General features: G+C 41.7%; 1 protein-coding gene across 1 annotated transcript in view; it reads left to right on the plus strand.

The window, feature by feature from the left end:
* Positions 1-2,285, plus strand: part of LOC124736535 — a 264,204-nt gene extending 261,919 nt beyond the window's left edge. The window contains exon 18 of the mRNA XM_047248575.1: positions 1,488-2,285. Within this exon, the coding sequence (XP_047104531.1) occupies positions 1,488-1,680 (193 nt within the window). The 3' untranslated portion in view covers positions 1,681-2,285. The remainder of the gene's footprint in view (positions 1-1,487) is intronic.
* Positions 2,286-15,678: the final 13,393 nt, after the last annotated feature.

Consider the following 15,678-nt stretch of genomic DNA (forward strand, 5'->3'; position numbering starts at 1 on the left):
ATCGAGATGTTGGCTTCAGCGAATGACATAATCAGATGATAAACGGGTATTCATTGGACAAATATATTATACTAAAATTGACATGTCATTACATTTTCACACAATTTGGGTGCATAGATCCTGAGAAATCGGTACCCAGAACAACCACCACTGGCCTTGTTACGCCTGGGCATTGAGTCAAACAGAGCTTGGATGGCGTGTACAGGTACAGCTGCCCATGCAGCTTCAACAAGATGGCACAGTTCATCAAGAGTAGTTACTGGAGTATTGTGACGAGCCAGTTGCTCGGCCACCATTTACCAGACGTTTTCAGTTGGTGAGAGATCTGGAGAATATGCTGGCCAGGGCAGCAGTCGAACATTTTATGTATACAGAAAGGCCCGTACAGGACCTGCAACGTGAGGCCGTGCATTATCCTGCTGATATGTAGGGTTTCGCAGGGATCGTAACACGGGTCGTAACACATCTGAAGTGTAACGTCCACTGTTCAAAGTGCTGTCAATGCGAACAAGAGGTGACCGAGACGTGTAACCAATGGCACCCTATACCATCACGCGGGGTGATACGCCCGTATGGCGATGACGAATACACGCTTCCAATGTGCGTTCACCGCGATGTCGCCAAACACGGATGCCGCCACCATAATGCTGTAAACAGAACCTGGATTCATCCGAAAAAATGACGTTTTGCCATTCGTGCAACCAGATTCGTCGTTGAGTACACAATCGCAGGCGCTCCTGTCTGTGATGCAGCGTCAAGGGTAACCGCAGCCATGGTCTCCGAGCTGATGGTCCATGCTGCTGCAAACGTCGTCGAACTGTTCGTGCAGATGGTTGTTGCCTTGCAAGCATCCCCATCTGTTGGCTCAGGGATCGAGACGTGGCTGCATGATCCGTTACAGCCATGTGGATAAGATGCCTTTCATCTCGACTGCTAGTGATACGAGGCCGTTGGGATCCAGCACGGCGTTCCGTATTACCCTCCTGAACGCACCGATTCCATATTCTGCTATCAGTCATTGGATCTCGACCAACGCGAGCAGCAATGTAGCGATACAACAAATCGCAATCGCGATAGACTACAATCCGAACTTTATCAAAGACGGAAATGTGATGGTACGCATTTCTCCTCCTTGTAGAAGGCATCACAACAACGTTTCACCAGGTAACGCCGGTCAACTGCTGTTTGTGTATGAGAAATCGGTTGGAAACTTTCCTCATGTCAGCACGTTGTGGGTGTCGCCACCGGCGCCAGCCTTATGTAACTGCTCTGAAAAGGTAATCATTTGCATATCACAGCATCTTCTTCCTGTCGGTTAAATTTCGCGTCTGTAGCACGTCGTCTTCGTGGTGTAGCAATTTTAATAGCCAGTAGTGTATTTATACAGCCCCTTCTGTTTTTTCCAAAGGTTTCTTTAATTCTCCCACAAGCAGCATCTGTCTTTGCCAAAGACGCACGCTGGTACTGCAGCGAGAGTGTGGTTGCAGGGTGGCGCCGGCGGCGGCGACTCCGTCGAGGCGCGGGACGTCCGCGCAGGCGGCGCCGGTGTCGGTGGCGGTGGCGGCGGAGGAGCGCCGTCTGGAGGAGGCGCCGGACCCGCTGGACGCCTGGAGCACGCGCTCCATCGCCAACATGAACACCCTGCTGGCCTGGGACCGCCAGGAGGACGAGAGCCTCTGAGGCCGGCACTGCCAGCGGCCGCCTGCGACAGCGTGAAACAGTTGCAGCCTTCTCATCCGTAGTGCAAAACCTGCTGATTCCTCTTAATGACGTTCACCCATCACGATCCTGCATGTTCTGTGAACTGCGCCGAGTCAGATTCCCTAGTGATGAGCAATAACAGATAAGATTCTGTGGCAGTACTTATTTATTCTGTTTAATTTACTTTTGTTCACCTACTATATTGCATTTCATTGGGACGTCACGTAAAGTAGCATTCCATTCGTAGCCAATGTCTATTGTAGTGTAAAGACTAAGATCTGTGTCAAATAAACTACAATAGTTAGTAATACGACCAGCACCAATAGGCCAGGACGGGGACACCATTGAATATGAAAGTAGAACGATACCGCAGATGCTAAGGAAAGACCTGTTGTAAAATACCCTCTGTTTTCACATGGCTAAACGAGATGGCGGCCTGTTAAGATACTGGACTCCTATTGGGGAGGTCAACAGTACAAATTCCCGTCCGGCTATTCAGATTTAGATGAGTTCCCTAAATTGCGTAAGGCAAGATGGTTCCTTTGAAAAGACGTGGCCAATTTCCTTCCCCATCCTTTCCAAATACGTGCTACGTCTCTGATGACCATGTCGTCGATCCTGATCTTTCTTCCTTCATATTACTTGTTGAGTAAATCACGAATCTTAAATCTATCCTTTCTTATCTAAAATTCATAATTAAGGAATTCGTAGTGATTTTCGCAGATCATCAGAAGGCGTATTGATGTAGTTGTCAAACCACATATTTTACTTCAGAAAAGCGCGCAGACAATACGAGACAACAACCGAAAGTGATAGGCCACTCGTGTGCTACTAACAGTGAGCAAGCGTCCTCAGACAATTTCACGGGTCTGTCAGTCCTTAAATGATCACTACCTATTGACGGCGAAGACATAGAGTCTGTTGACAAAACACATAAAAGTCCAAATCGAAATCCTACTCGTATAACACACCCCTTCTTACAAGCTGGTAAGCGAGCGACTTGGGGCGGGGGGAGTGAATTTACATCGGTTTCGTAACACCACCAAACGGTAACGCAGATTCTCTTGCGTTGTTTGGACCCGACATACGCGACTGATCGAGATACCGCGACTCAAATTCTCAAATAATTGTATTTAACTATGAAACAACAGCAATTATTAACACAACCCCAAAGTAAACTTAAGTCATTCTATGCAGCTCTGAAATTAGAAGAGCGGGTAAGACTAGAACATGAACTCTCATCTCTCTTCTTCAACTGCGCTCTAGGGAATGTTATTCGCGAGTGGCGCAAAGAACAGTGTGCAGAATAATGGAGTTAAATTAGTGAGTTGACACTGTTGGTGACAGTAGCCGAGACGTTCTCAATATGAAAATATTTTACGCGATCTAGAATGCTTTATTCGCAAAAATCCGTTTTGGGTATTTGCTTTATTAATAAGGAGTCAGATTAGATTGTAAGAACAAGAACGTGGCTGTTACAGTTTATCTTTCACCAATTATGTTGTAACTTTTGCTCAAAGTCTCTTCACACAGCTGATAAAAACATTGCCCTAATTCAGAGGGAAGCAACAAAAGTGGATTTCATGATCTCGCTTGAAAAAACATTCTTCATTAGAGGGAATAAGAGAACTAGAGCAGTTCAAATGCTCCGTTCAACATTCTGAGGCAGTACTTATTTATTCTTTTTAATTTATTTTTGTTCACTCTCTGAGAAATGTAAACTCAAGGATCAACAAGGCTGAAATTGGATACCACGTTAACTAAAGATGTTTTTAAAATACAATCAGTGTCCAGCAGGGGAAATCTCAGACAATGTTGTATGCATTTGACCGTAGGCTGTATATACAGCAGAGTATCTCGTAGTACACCTCTGTATGATTGAGAAACGTGTGACGTTGGAAAGACAGAAATGAACTGATTAGAAGCATTTGAAATGTGTTGTCACTGGAGGCTATCAAAGACCACATGGATTGAGCATATGATTAATGAAGACATCCTGCAACTGGCTGATAAATAACATTATGAAACGGCAGGTAGAACAGATGGGCATATAATACAACGTGAGCCGTTAGTCAAAACAGAAGCTGAAAAGATGATGTAATTCATACTTAACATTTCAACGTTCTGAGGCAGTACTTATTTATTCTTTTTAATTTATTTTTGTTCACCTAGTATATTGCACTTCATCAGGACGTCATGTAAACTAGTATTCCATTCCTGTAGTGTCTGATTCCAAAATACACTACCAGCAAAAAAAAATAGTACACGCTTTTAGAGGTTTCCAATTGCTGCAACAGTGCATATGGAGTACATGAAATGATTACATTTACAGATCAATGACACAAACGGTTCTGAGTTACCAGGTATCGACCCACGCTGAAACACCTAAATTAGTACTTGATGTAGCCTCCACAGGCGCTAATCCGGCATCCAGTCGACTTTGCAGATGCCGAATACTGTCCTGCGGTACGTTATTCCACGCCCCTCAGCCTGTACACGTTGTTCTGTATCAGTTGTTGGTTGGCGAGTTGCAAGAGTCACTTCTCGACCCATCATGTCCCACATGTGTTCGATTGGAGACAAGTCCGGAGGTAGCGTTGGCCAGGGAAGTTTCTGCACGTCCTACACATCAAGTGGAGTTTCACGGGCAGTGTGTGGCGAGAATTATCCTGATGGAACAGTACATCAACTTCCTGTTGCAAGTTCGGCGACAGAACGGCTCTAACAACATTCTGTACGTTTCGAGTTCTGGTTAGCGTCCTCTCCAAAAACACCAAAGGAGAAGAAGATTTGTTGCTCATCGCAACCCAGACAGTATGGCCTTGGAAGCGCCCAACGTATCTTGGACGAATGCACGCACTCTAGGTGACAGCGATTAGCAGGTTTACGCAATACACGCGACAACCATCACTTCGTTCAGGAACAATTTGCTTTGATCGCTGAAGACCATGGTGAACCATTCTATCTTCCAAGTGATGACACTCTGGTAGCTATACCCCTACGCTATCTCGACGTTGAAACATTATCAGTACATCCCCAGTGGTATATGCTGTCATCTGATCAAATTCGACGACGTCTTTCCAGGTCTATTAATTTTTTTCCTGGCAGTGAAAATTCTTTATATAACGGATGCCTTTTTGAGCTATATCCCTTCTTTTGAGACTTTCTATAAGTTTATGATGTTGTATTCTACCAAAGGCGTTTTCATAATCAATAAAAGGAAGGACTACATTTTTGACCTGCTCATAGAAGTTTTACACTAGAACTTGTGATGCAGTTATTGCTTCTCTTGTACCTAAGCTTTTTATAAACTAATTGTGTTTTACCCGTGAGTTTCTCACATTTTTCATGTAACCTTAGATGGATGGCTCTCAGAAATGTTTTTAAGGAATGGATCATAAGGCCAGTGAGCCTATGATCACATTTTCGGTAAGAGGGTGAAAGGTGACAACAGTCATGGGACTAGATAATGGCCTGTGTCGTAAATTTTGTTAAAAACTTTGTGTAAGGCTCTCATACCTTCTTCATCAAGAAATACTAGTAAATGTCTTTGTTAAACCGTATTTATTTGTTCTCTGAATCATTAGATTGTTCATACATAATTCCAGTTCAAAATAAATAAATCGTTAAGGAATATTTTCAACAATAAATTTAGCATTCACTTTATTCAAGAAAACATGTTTTTATTTTAAATTCACGAAAATTCCTGATCTGCCTTCGGAAATAATTTTTATCACGTAATAAATGTTTTTAGTACTGTGGAATTAAATTTATATTGTACTGATTTATAATACAATACTTCCATCAATTCCATACATACGTACTAAATTTCAGTTTAGTAGGATAATACGAAGTGAGGTACTCATTAATCAAAGGATTTTAACAATGAATAGACCCACGAAAACGTGTAAAGTTAACAGACTATAGCAAGAAAAGGAAGTACGGTGATTTTCCGCCTGAGCAAATGGAGGCGTAGGTCAAAGTAGTTTGGTAAGTTCAGCTGTACACTTATCAAATATACAATACCGAGCTGAACTAAAGAAATACGCGATACCGTCAAGAACTTCACAGAATCAGTTTACGGGTTATGACAGAACGAGCGGTCTCAGAACTTCTCTATTTGCATGGTTGGCACTACAAGATTGGGCATATAATTCTGTATGACCCACACTGTTTCCACTGGTAAATTTACAGAGTCTCTAGAGGAGGTAGTGTCTGCACACCAAAAGCTTTCGGAATGTCGCCTAGTGAATGCGTAAACATCCCGCTTTGGTGTACGGCTACAGAAGTCGTCATCTGAAATCCTACAGAAGTTGTTGACGGCTAAAGTCTAGATCTTGCCCAGGACCAGTCACAGCGGTGTTGTTCTTTTGTTCATGGGTTGGCAAAGCGACAGCTTCGCGTAGCCAGCGGGACGGTGTTTTCAAGTAACCAATGAGAGACGGGAATGTACTAATTAATTTCTAGCGCCGAAACTGAAACCATTCTCTTCTTCACTGCTGTCACAGATATTTGACTGCTTTTCTCCGAAAATGTCACACATCATAAGCTTGTGATTAGATTGGGACCTAATAGTAAAGCTTAAATTGTGCGAATGAAACGAGCAGCAGTTAAATTTGTAATCTCGGTTGTCTCAAATATTTGGTTGTTTCTTATTTCTGAGGTTGTGGTATACTGACGTGAGATTCGTCTCTTGCTTCGAAACACGTCTTCTGTCCGCCTATCTCTCAATGGCCGCGTAGAACCAGCAGCTGGCACCGTCCCTTTCATCCCAGCATACCTCACAGCGAGTACCGACAACGGTATTGCACGAAACACGTAAGTACGCCACTGGACTTGATCGACACTTTTACCGAAGTTGACAGAAGTGAAAGAAGACATAAGGCTAGAATTCCAAATGTGGACGTTGCACAAGCGTCCTCAAATGCATTGAAGACGATGTCCAGTGAAGTTATGCTCCATTCTCATCCGTCCCACGGGGGGTACATTGAATATAATAGTCACATCATTCAGGCACCTGTAACAAAGGAATTCTGTGCAGACACCTTGGACCGGATACAAGACGTTCTCAGAATTTGACAAGGAACAGCTACTTTTTATTATGTAACAATTCTCCTGCGCATCAGTCCTCCCATAATATCTAATATGACAAGGGAACCACGTATCCTATTCAGCTGGCGTCTCACCTTCGAATTTCCATCAGTTCTAGCGGCCATAAACGAAAATGAGGAGTGCTTCATGTAGTCTGAGAAATTCATAAAAAGTGCGACGTGGCAACTAAAAGCACTTTCTTTTAAATGATTTCAGAAATGTTTTTAACAGTTCTACAAATACTGGTAGTAAATTATGAATGTAGGAGGGGTATAGTTCGAGAAATTGAAGCGTAAAACGATACATAAACATTTCATTTTGAACTTATTCTGGACAGTTTTACTCTGTGATACGGAGAAACAACCTGGAGATCAACCAAAATGCACAGAAAATATATTGTTGTATATTTTATTTATCATTATTATTCATCATGTAATTTATAGTTTGTGAAAGAATGAGCGAGAACAGAGAAACAAAATAAATGTTTCTGTCATTCAGGAAAACTTGATTCCAACCGTTGTGCAATATTTTTCAACTCAGAGCCGTTTCGAAAATTTACTCGTCGATTTCGTCTCTTATTAAGAGCCCCTTGATGCTAACTGGACTCAGTTTCTGCCGTTCTCATTCCAAAACAAAACATGTGAGGTGGTTGCCAGGAATCAGTCTGTGTCAGTAGTCAACTATATTAACCAATTTTTAATTAAACTTATATTTATTTCACATAAAGCAGTTCTGTTTTAAGAGAAAAGAGACAATCAACACAGCTCACTTGCGTTTCTTTTAATTGCTTTATTCATCCAGACTTTACAGCAGTGACAATTGTGCAATAGATCGCGGATACATTGTGTGAACCTTGCATACGTTGGCAAGATCTAGATCGAGCGCATCTGCTTCTGCGTTTCATCTGTGTCATCAGATAATTACAGCAACTTTTGCCATGTAGTTTCTGTCAGTCTGATTCCTATATTTCCTGTTTTATTCACTTCCTTAGTATTGTGTGTTGTCCAGATATGCTTTCCCTCTGGATTCATGCAAATTGGCAACTGCCATTTGTACTCGTCATTACCAGACCCAACGTCTTCCCCTCCTCCCGCCCCCACATCCCCTACTCCACCATTATTTTTACCATTAGAAACTGAACTGACACAGACACTCTTGCTCCGTTTAGAAAATGGTGGATTCACGTCATCAGGTGCAGAATCGGAAGCTGAGCAATTTTCATCCTTCCTCTTATTCTTATTGTTATCTTAGGATCATAAGCCACTCAAAAGTACAAACTGCAATCTGATCATTAAACCACAGCTACTCCGTGTACAGTACTAGATGATATGGCAACAGTTATACGGATCACAGAGGTAAGAAATGAACTGGTAAGAACGAATATCAAAGAATCGGGAAGCACTGAAAGTAAGTTTTTTTATCAAACAATCGAACATAAAATACTAAATCTGGAGGGCAAGGAAAAGAACAAATCAGGAACAACGGGGGCGAAAGACGTTGCTTAACAGGCGACGAGTTAGGTGAACCAAATCCGGATCGGGTCTGCATGGAGGATTCACGATCGCTGGTCAGGCACACAGATCAGCCCGAGAGTAATTTCTTACACAGCTTTCCTTCCGCGTTTAGGCAAATGCTACAGTGGTCCTTCAATCCACATCGGAAAATACGATATGAAAACAGTTAAAACGCGATGACACAATGAACAAAGTTTACACAGTTCACACGACTTCCCTCAGTCCTCAGCTGACTGCTGTGGTGACAGGAAGGGCAACCGGCCACAGAGGGCTGTACAACGTTCTAGGACATTACAGTCGGATTCGATCCCGTTCAGGATCAAACATCCTTCACACTTTTGGTAGAAAAGCCTCCCACAATGTCTTTCTGTAAATATCGCATCATTTTGCAGTAGATAGCAGTAGTGACAAGTGGTGGTGCAGGTTATGGATCATAAGTGTCGTACAATAAGCTTAGGCTTTTGTAAACATTAACGCCATCAAAACATTACTCGATTTGTGATTGCATCATTAAGTTATTGTAGACTGAATATGTCAACTTACGAGCCCAACTCTCGTCATTCGCTGGAAGCTTTAATTTTCTGGTTTAACGTGAAGAAATCTGTGGTTGAGGGTCATAAAATTCTGTATACGACCTATGGTTAGGCACTCTAAAAGTGAAAGAAAGTGCTCAGAATGGTTTCAACGTCGAAGACCGGCATGACGGTGGAAGAGAGAAGGTTTTCTAAGCTGCTGGCTGAAACCGACGGAAACAATCAGAGGACATCGCTACAGAAAGCAATTGGTGCTTTTGAGTTGAGCTCTGAAAGACAGACTGCCACAATAGAGCGATAGAAATGAAAAGATGACTTTGCAGCATGACAATGTCGCAAAACCCGTCAAAACATACGTGGAAACGATGAAATGGGAAGTCATTCCAAATCCGCCTTTCTCCCTCGGACTACCAAAAATTTTTACTGGATCAAGTTAAAACCAGTATGAGCTACAAAGAATAAACAAATTTTGGTAAGATTTTCGATGTTGCCCTTCCTATTCGTTATATGCATCAGAAATTTCAGAAAACCTTCAAATTCCTGTGCGTCACTTGCTGCAGATACAAATTAAGTTTACCAGATCTGCTGCACACAAACTTTATTGTTCCTTCAGCTAGATTTTTCATTAACGAATTCTACTTACTGGATATAGCAGTGGAAGAAGTGACAGCCAAGTGTGTTGTAGTGAAGTTCATTATTCAAGACAACGCTCATATCCATGGAACCAACACTTCATTGTAATGTGCAAGAACGACTTTTTACGTATTAGTCATTTATGCAAAAAAACACGTCATTTTTAGGATTCCGTATGTCACACGTTAAAAAACAACCCTTAGGCCAGTTGCACACAAGGCGGACTTTTTTTTCCGCCGCGTCAACTGGCCGCAGCTGCTCACAGAAACCCGGCGTTTATACATACGGCAGTAAAATTTCCGTCGCCGTCGTACGAGTCTGCCAATTGTCGGTAGGGTACTTTCATCATCCGTCCAGTTCACTACATTTTACGGTGTTATTTAAATTATTTATTGCTTTTAAGGGCACAGTGTTGTTTGAAATGAATAAGGAAAAATTCTAGGTTTATTGTTATTACGTCGACGAATGAAAAGGAGAAGAAAAAATCGACTAATTGGGGTTCATCCAAGTAATGAAAGAAGAATGGGGACTGGAGTTTCTACATGTTCTTTGAAGAGTTGAGGCAGGATGACATGAAATTCTTCAGTTATTTCACAATGTCGGTGACTTCCTTTGACAGACTCCACGGGCGTTTTAAATATACACTATTCACAGCAAAAGTACCAAAAGGAGGAATTTGATTCAACTGGGCCGGCCGAAGTGGCCGTGCGGTTAAAGGCGCTGCAGTCTGGAACCGCAAGACCGCTACGGTCGCAGGTTCGAATCCTGCCTCGGGCATGGATGTTTGTGGTGTCCTTAGGTTAGTTAGGTTTAATTAGTTCTAAGTTCTAGAGGACTAATGACCTCAGAAGTTGAGTCCCATAGTGCTCAGAGCCATTTGATTCAACTGGTAGAAATGCTGGCAGTAACAATGAGGTAAGTATAGGACAACCGTTCTCAGACTACGGTGGTTTTAAAGGTAACAATATTTATTGAAACAATTCTGAAAAACATACAAAATACCTATACTGAACAAATACATTGTAATACGCAATATCTGTAATGCTACTATATAAAGACAAGTCGTAATTTAAAGTTGTGATCAAAAATCTCGAAAAGTTCTTGACCGACTTACTTCAGTTTTTTATACGATACTCCGATAAAACTTTGGACAGAAATAGGCTCCACAAACACACATTGTACTTCAGTAGACTGTACCATTGAATACCTCTACTAATGGCATGTTGACTTCAGGGTTAAAAAATCTGTTGTGTCAATATGATAATTTGTGGTTTACGTGAGGCCTTGTGATGGTTAAACTTCGTCCACAAGCTATTAGTCTTTGCTTGCTTCTATTTGGTCGTGTAAGAAACGTGAACGCATTTTCAAAGACAATAAGACCAATGTTACTGTTAAGAAATAATTGAAATTATAGTGTTAATTACTTCCGTGGAGAAAACGTGAAAAATATCGTTTTTGCAATAGCAAAATTTTCATAGTACGATGTCTGTTACTTTTCGGGATATCACCAGCGATTACACTTGCGTTGCGAAGTCCATGTCGTTTCGTCCTTCTCCCCGTCTGCAGCGCGTGGTCTCGCGGTCGCGTTCTCGCTTCTCGAGAACGGGGTCCCTGGTTCGATTCCCGGCGGGGTCAGGGATTTTCACCTGCCTCGAGATGACTGAGTGTTTGTGTTGTCCTCACCATTTCTCCATCATTCATGAAAGGGGTGAGATTGGACTGAGCAAAGGTTGGGAAATTGTACGGGCGCTGATAACCGCACACTTGGGTGCCCCACAAAGCGAACATCATCATACCACACCTTACCGATAGTCCGCCTCCGTAGCGCAGCAGTAGCGTTACCGCCTACTACGCAAGGGGGCTTGGGTTCGATTCCAACAGGGGACTGGGTGTTGTGTGTCTTACATCATCTTTGGCACGCAAGTCGCCGAATTGGTGTCAACTAAAGACTTGCAGTTTGGCGGTGAATCCCGAAGGGGATATTCCGGCCAATAAATGCCATACGATCATTTCATTACCATACCGACTGTTAAAATACAATGTTTCCAGAGTCATTTACAAATGAAAACAATAACTAGCAACTGCAAACAGGTTTTTTATATCTTTCTGAGCTATATTATTGAGACTAACGAATAAATAAACACAAACTTGAAACCAACTATCTTGAAATGGAAGTGACATGAAATCTCCCATCAATGCCGTTAGAAAAAGCAGGTGACAACAGAAGTAAAGCAGACACTCGGGCGTTTTCGAATCGTATACATTCAGCATCTTAAAAAAAAAAAAAGCTAGTCCGTCATAGTTTAGACCATGGACTGCAAATTTTTGATATAGCCTGCACTGGCATTGGACACCTGACAAATGAGCTGATTCAACGAATGGGCAGTGATTGTACTTTTAATGCTAGTAGTAAAACCGTTGGGAAAGACTGGTTGGTAGATTTCCACAAGCGTTATCTTGGAATAAGTCTTTGGCTGCCCAAAGAAACGTCTGCAGAGTTAACAAAGACGTTTCATAACGCACAGATCTTGAAATTGTACTCTCTTCTGATCACATTAGTCGAAGAACCGAATATTCTGCCAACCTAAATGAATAATATTGATGAATCAGCATTTCCACCAGTTGACAAATCACCAAAATATTTTTCTGCAAAAGGAAAATAACACGTTTGTCCCTTAACAAATACTGAGAATAGCGCTCGTATGACTTTGGTAACGTACGGCATTGCCCGTGAACAATATATTCCAATTGCGTCAGTATTTTCTTGGCAGAAACTGAATCCAACGCTCTACATCGAAACTCCACAGGCCACCTTGCCTCTGTATAATGAAACTGGTTCCGCGACTGCAGAATTATTTTTGGGATGGCAACAGCATATTATTTCCGTAGCGAAAGCAACAATGTAAAAATCTAGCGAACCCGAAAGTGCTTCGCAATAGTTAAATATGTTTGGGAATTGGATATATGTCCTAAACTATTTCCCCTCCTTATCTCTGTCCATCTTCTCCTTCCCCCTCTCTTTGTCTATCTCTTTCTTCTCTCCCCTCCGTATCTTTCTGCACACCTTCTCTTCCCTCCTCCCTCTCTCTCTCCATCACTTCCTCTCTCCTCTCTCCTCTCTTCTCCCCCTTTCCTAGCTTTCCTTGTCCATCTCATCCTTCCCCTCCCTGTGCCCCTTCCTCCCTCCACTCACTGTCCATCTCATCTACTCTTCCACCTTCGTAAACAAAGCATTGATTTCGAAATGAAGTCGCTTAACATTGATGGGTAAATCGGTTGGGGTCACTATAGCCCGCGTCATGAAGGACTGCACTTCCGCGCATAGAGGTGAAGCGATAGGATAGAAGTGACGCGTGGAGAGGATGAGGCCTGCACATGTGTGGTGGCAGAGATCGGGCAAACGAAGTCCATGTTGCTGAACCGTACTGCAGCGGACAACAATCAGGTTTCATTTGCCTTCAGTACATCGCATTATACGTTCAAAACTGTGATGGAGTAACACATCTTAAAAGCGATTTCGGTAACTGTCTTCAGGAGATAAATCTTACTTCAAGTCTTTAGGTTGAATCCACTGCTCTGCAACAATCGTCTGTATGACGTCGGAACAGCTGTCGCAGCTATGTGAAGATGTGGCGATATAAGCGCTCGCCTGTGCTTAGCATACGAGTATTGCACCGTACTCCAAGGACGAAATTAAAAATTAAAGTAACTTTTCCAAACTTTGTCAATATATTCTTTAGCATATTAACGTTAAAATTGTTAAATCTCAAGATCATCAGATGAATATATTTCGCTAAATACATGGTTTTAAGTGAAAAACAAATGGCACTAAATAATGAAGCTAGAAAGCCAAAAATTGCGCAGAATGTGCAAGTCTGTTCAAAAATCAAGTGTTACAGGTCTCAACTTGATCGGAGCAAGATTTTTCTCAAATTATACGTTTTTAAGAGAAATTGAAAGCGTTAAATATTAGACTCAGAAATACGAAAATTGGTATGAAGCTTCAGTTTGATATAAAGACCTTAACTATGTGACTCCATTAAGCTATCTCTAATAGTTTTCAAGTAATGCAATGAAAACTAGATTTCGAAAAAAAGTCGCTATTTCTAGTAGATTAAGAATCATTTATATCAACGATAGAAAGTTTTGATTACATCACTTAATTACATCCATTAAATAGTAAAGCCACAAACAGTTTCAACACCTTAACGCAAATAACAATCAATGCAAGGTCTCTTAAAGACGTAGTTCAGAGGTCATTTTCTACTGTCGGTTCCGTTCTAAAAATTCTAGCCGGTAAAGTCTAAATGTAGTCGAGCTAAAACTTTTTCGGTAATTAAAGCCAACCTAACTCCATCCGTATAAAAATGACGAAGATTGTAAATCGATTCATGACTGAGTTATTAAATAATACATGTAGTAGAAAGCGAACATTTAGCTGCTGCTACCTGGGCTTAGAGCAGACGTTTGGCAATCCGCTGCGCCCATATATAAATATGGCCTGAGAGGCAGTGACACACACACACATTGCACCCAGCCATCAATCTGTCCGCCTCAGTCAAACATAAGCTTACGCGCTGTATCGGATGACGTCACAGACAGGGTGCTGCAAAACGCATGTTTTCGGTACAAATAGGACTGTGCACCACCCTGTATCGCTTAGTTTTCACGGAAGTAACTGTTTGTATGCCGTCCGTAATGTTGACAAAACCGGGTCGTAAGTGATGGGATTATTTTCACTTTTGTGGCGAGCTATTAACTTTGATGATCAGAATGAAAGGTGAAAGATATTTTAATTGGAACTTAGCGTAGAGGTCGCTTTTGAACTGCGCATAGTGCTTTTTATGATAGACATTATTATTCAAATGCTTCAAATGGCTCTGAGCATTATGGGACTTAACTTCTGAGGTCATCAGTCTCCTAGAACTTAGAACTACTTAAACCTAACTAACCTAAGGACATCACACACATCCATGCCCAAGGTAGGATTCGAACCTGCGACCGTAGCGGTCGCGCGGTTCCAGACTGTGGCCCCTAGAACCGCTCGACCACCCCGGCCGGCCAACATTATTATTATTATAATTATTATATTATTATTATCATCAGGAATGTAACTATGTTTGCGTGTATCAAACGTTTACTTAATATATGGATTAGTTGCAACTCAAAACTTTTATTTTTAACCATAGTTCTTGAGCCCACTGAGTAAACAGAGAGTAGAAACATTTCTTTCAGTGAGCACAAGAAGAACGTGGACTTGCAGGCTGGAAATTATGGTCAGTACATTCCGTATCGTTTTCTAGCTGACAGCACAAATAGTTTACAGGCTCTTGCAAACGACGGCGAATCTTATCTTATTGTTATCCCGCTGCCCCACAATATCAAGTACAATATTTCACATAACGACGATTGTCTAACGACAAGATCATCGAAAATGGTTGCAATAATTGCGTTTATTGCGATTTGGACTGTATTATAAGTAAAAATTGAAACGTCCCCTTAGACAAATTAGTGAATTACTGTGCTGGTAAACCCCTTTCGTTATTTGATTTTCAAACAGCTGAGCAAAACTGAACGTACTCAGACATTTCTCTCTTTACTTATTCTGATCATCACTAAACTGACACACAATATTTTTAGCGCAACGCAATCTGACTTTCATTAATCCCTACAAAATAATGGCCCTGACTAACAATAACCTATACCTTTCATGAATCACTTACCTCACAAAAATCTTCGTTACTCGAACTACTGAAAAACAGCGAGCGCCAAAACTGCCAGCTAAATAAAAGATTCTAACTACTGAAGGCACTAACTACTGATAGGCATAGTTAGCAAATGAAAGATTTTGATAAAAAACAAACAATGTATTTACCTTAATAGTGTTCAAAAGTCATAATATATATATCAATTCATGACATCCAGTCTCACAAATTTACTGTCTCTGAGGGACGCACGTCCAGATCATCCGCTCTCAAAACTCCGCCATCTTTCTCTCCACATCCACCACTGCTGGCAGCTCACCTCCAACTGCGCAACGCTACGCGCTGTTAACAGCCAACTGCCCAACACTACAATAGCAAATTCCAACAATGCCACCCAGCCACAGACTGCACACAGCACAGCCAGTGATTTTCATACAGAGCGCTACGTGGCGTTACCAATATAAGAACCTAAACAGCCTACTTACATAGCCCCCATGCTCC

This window comes from Schistocerca piceifrons, chromosome 1 (genome assembly GCF_021461385.2).
Source record: "Schistocerca piceifrons isolate TAMUIC-IGC-003096 chromosome 1, iqSchPice1.1, whole genome shotgun sequence".
In the NCBI taxonomy this organism is placed as follows: Eukaryota; Metazoa; Arthropoda; class Insecta; order Orthoptera; family Acrididae; genus Schistocerca; species Schistocerca piceifrons.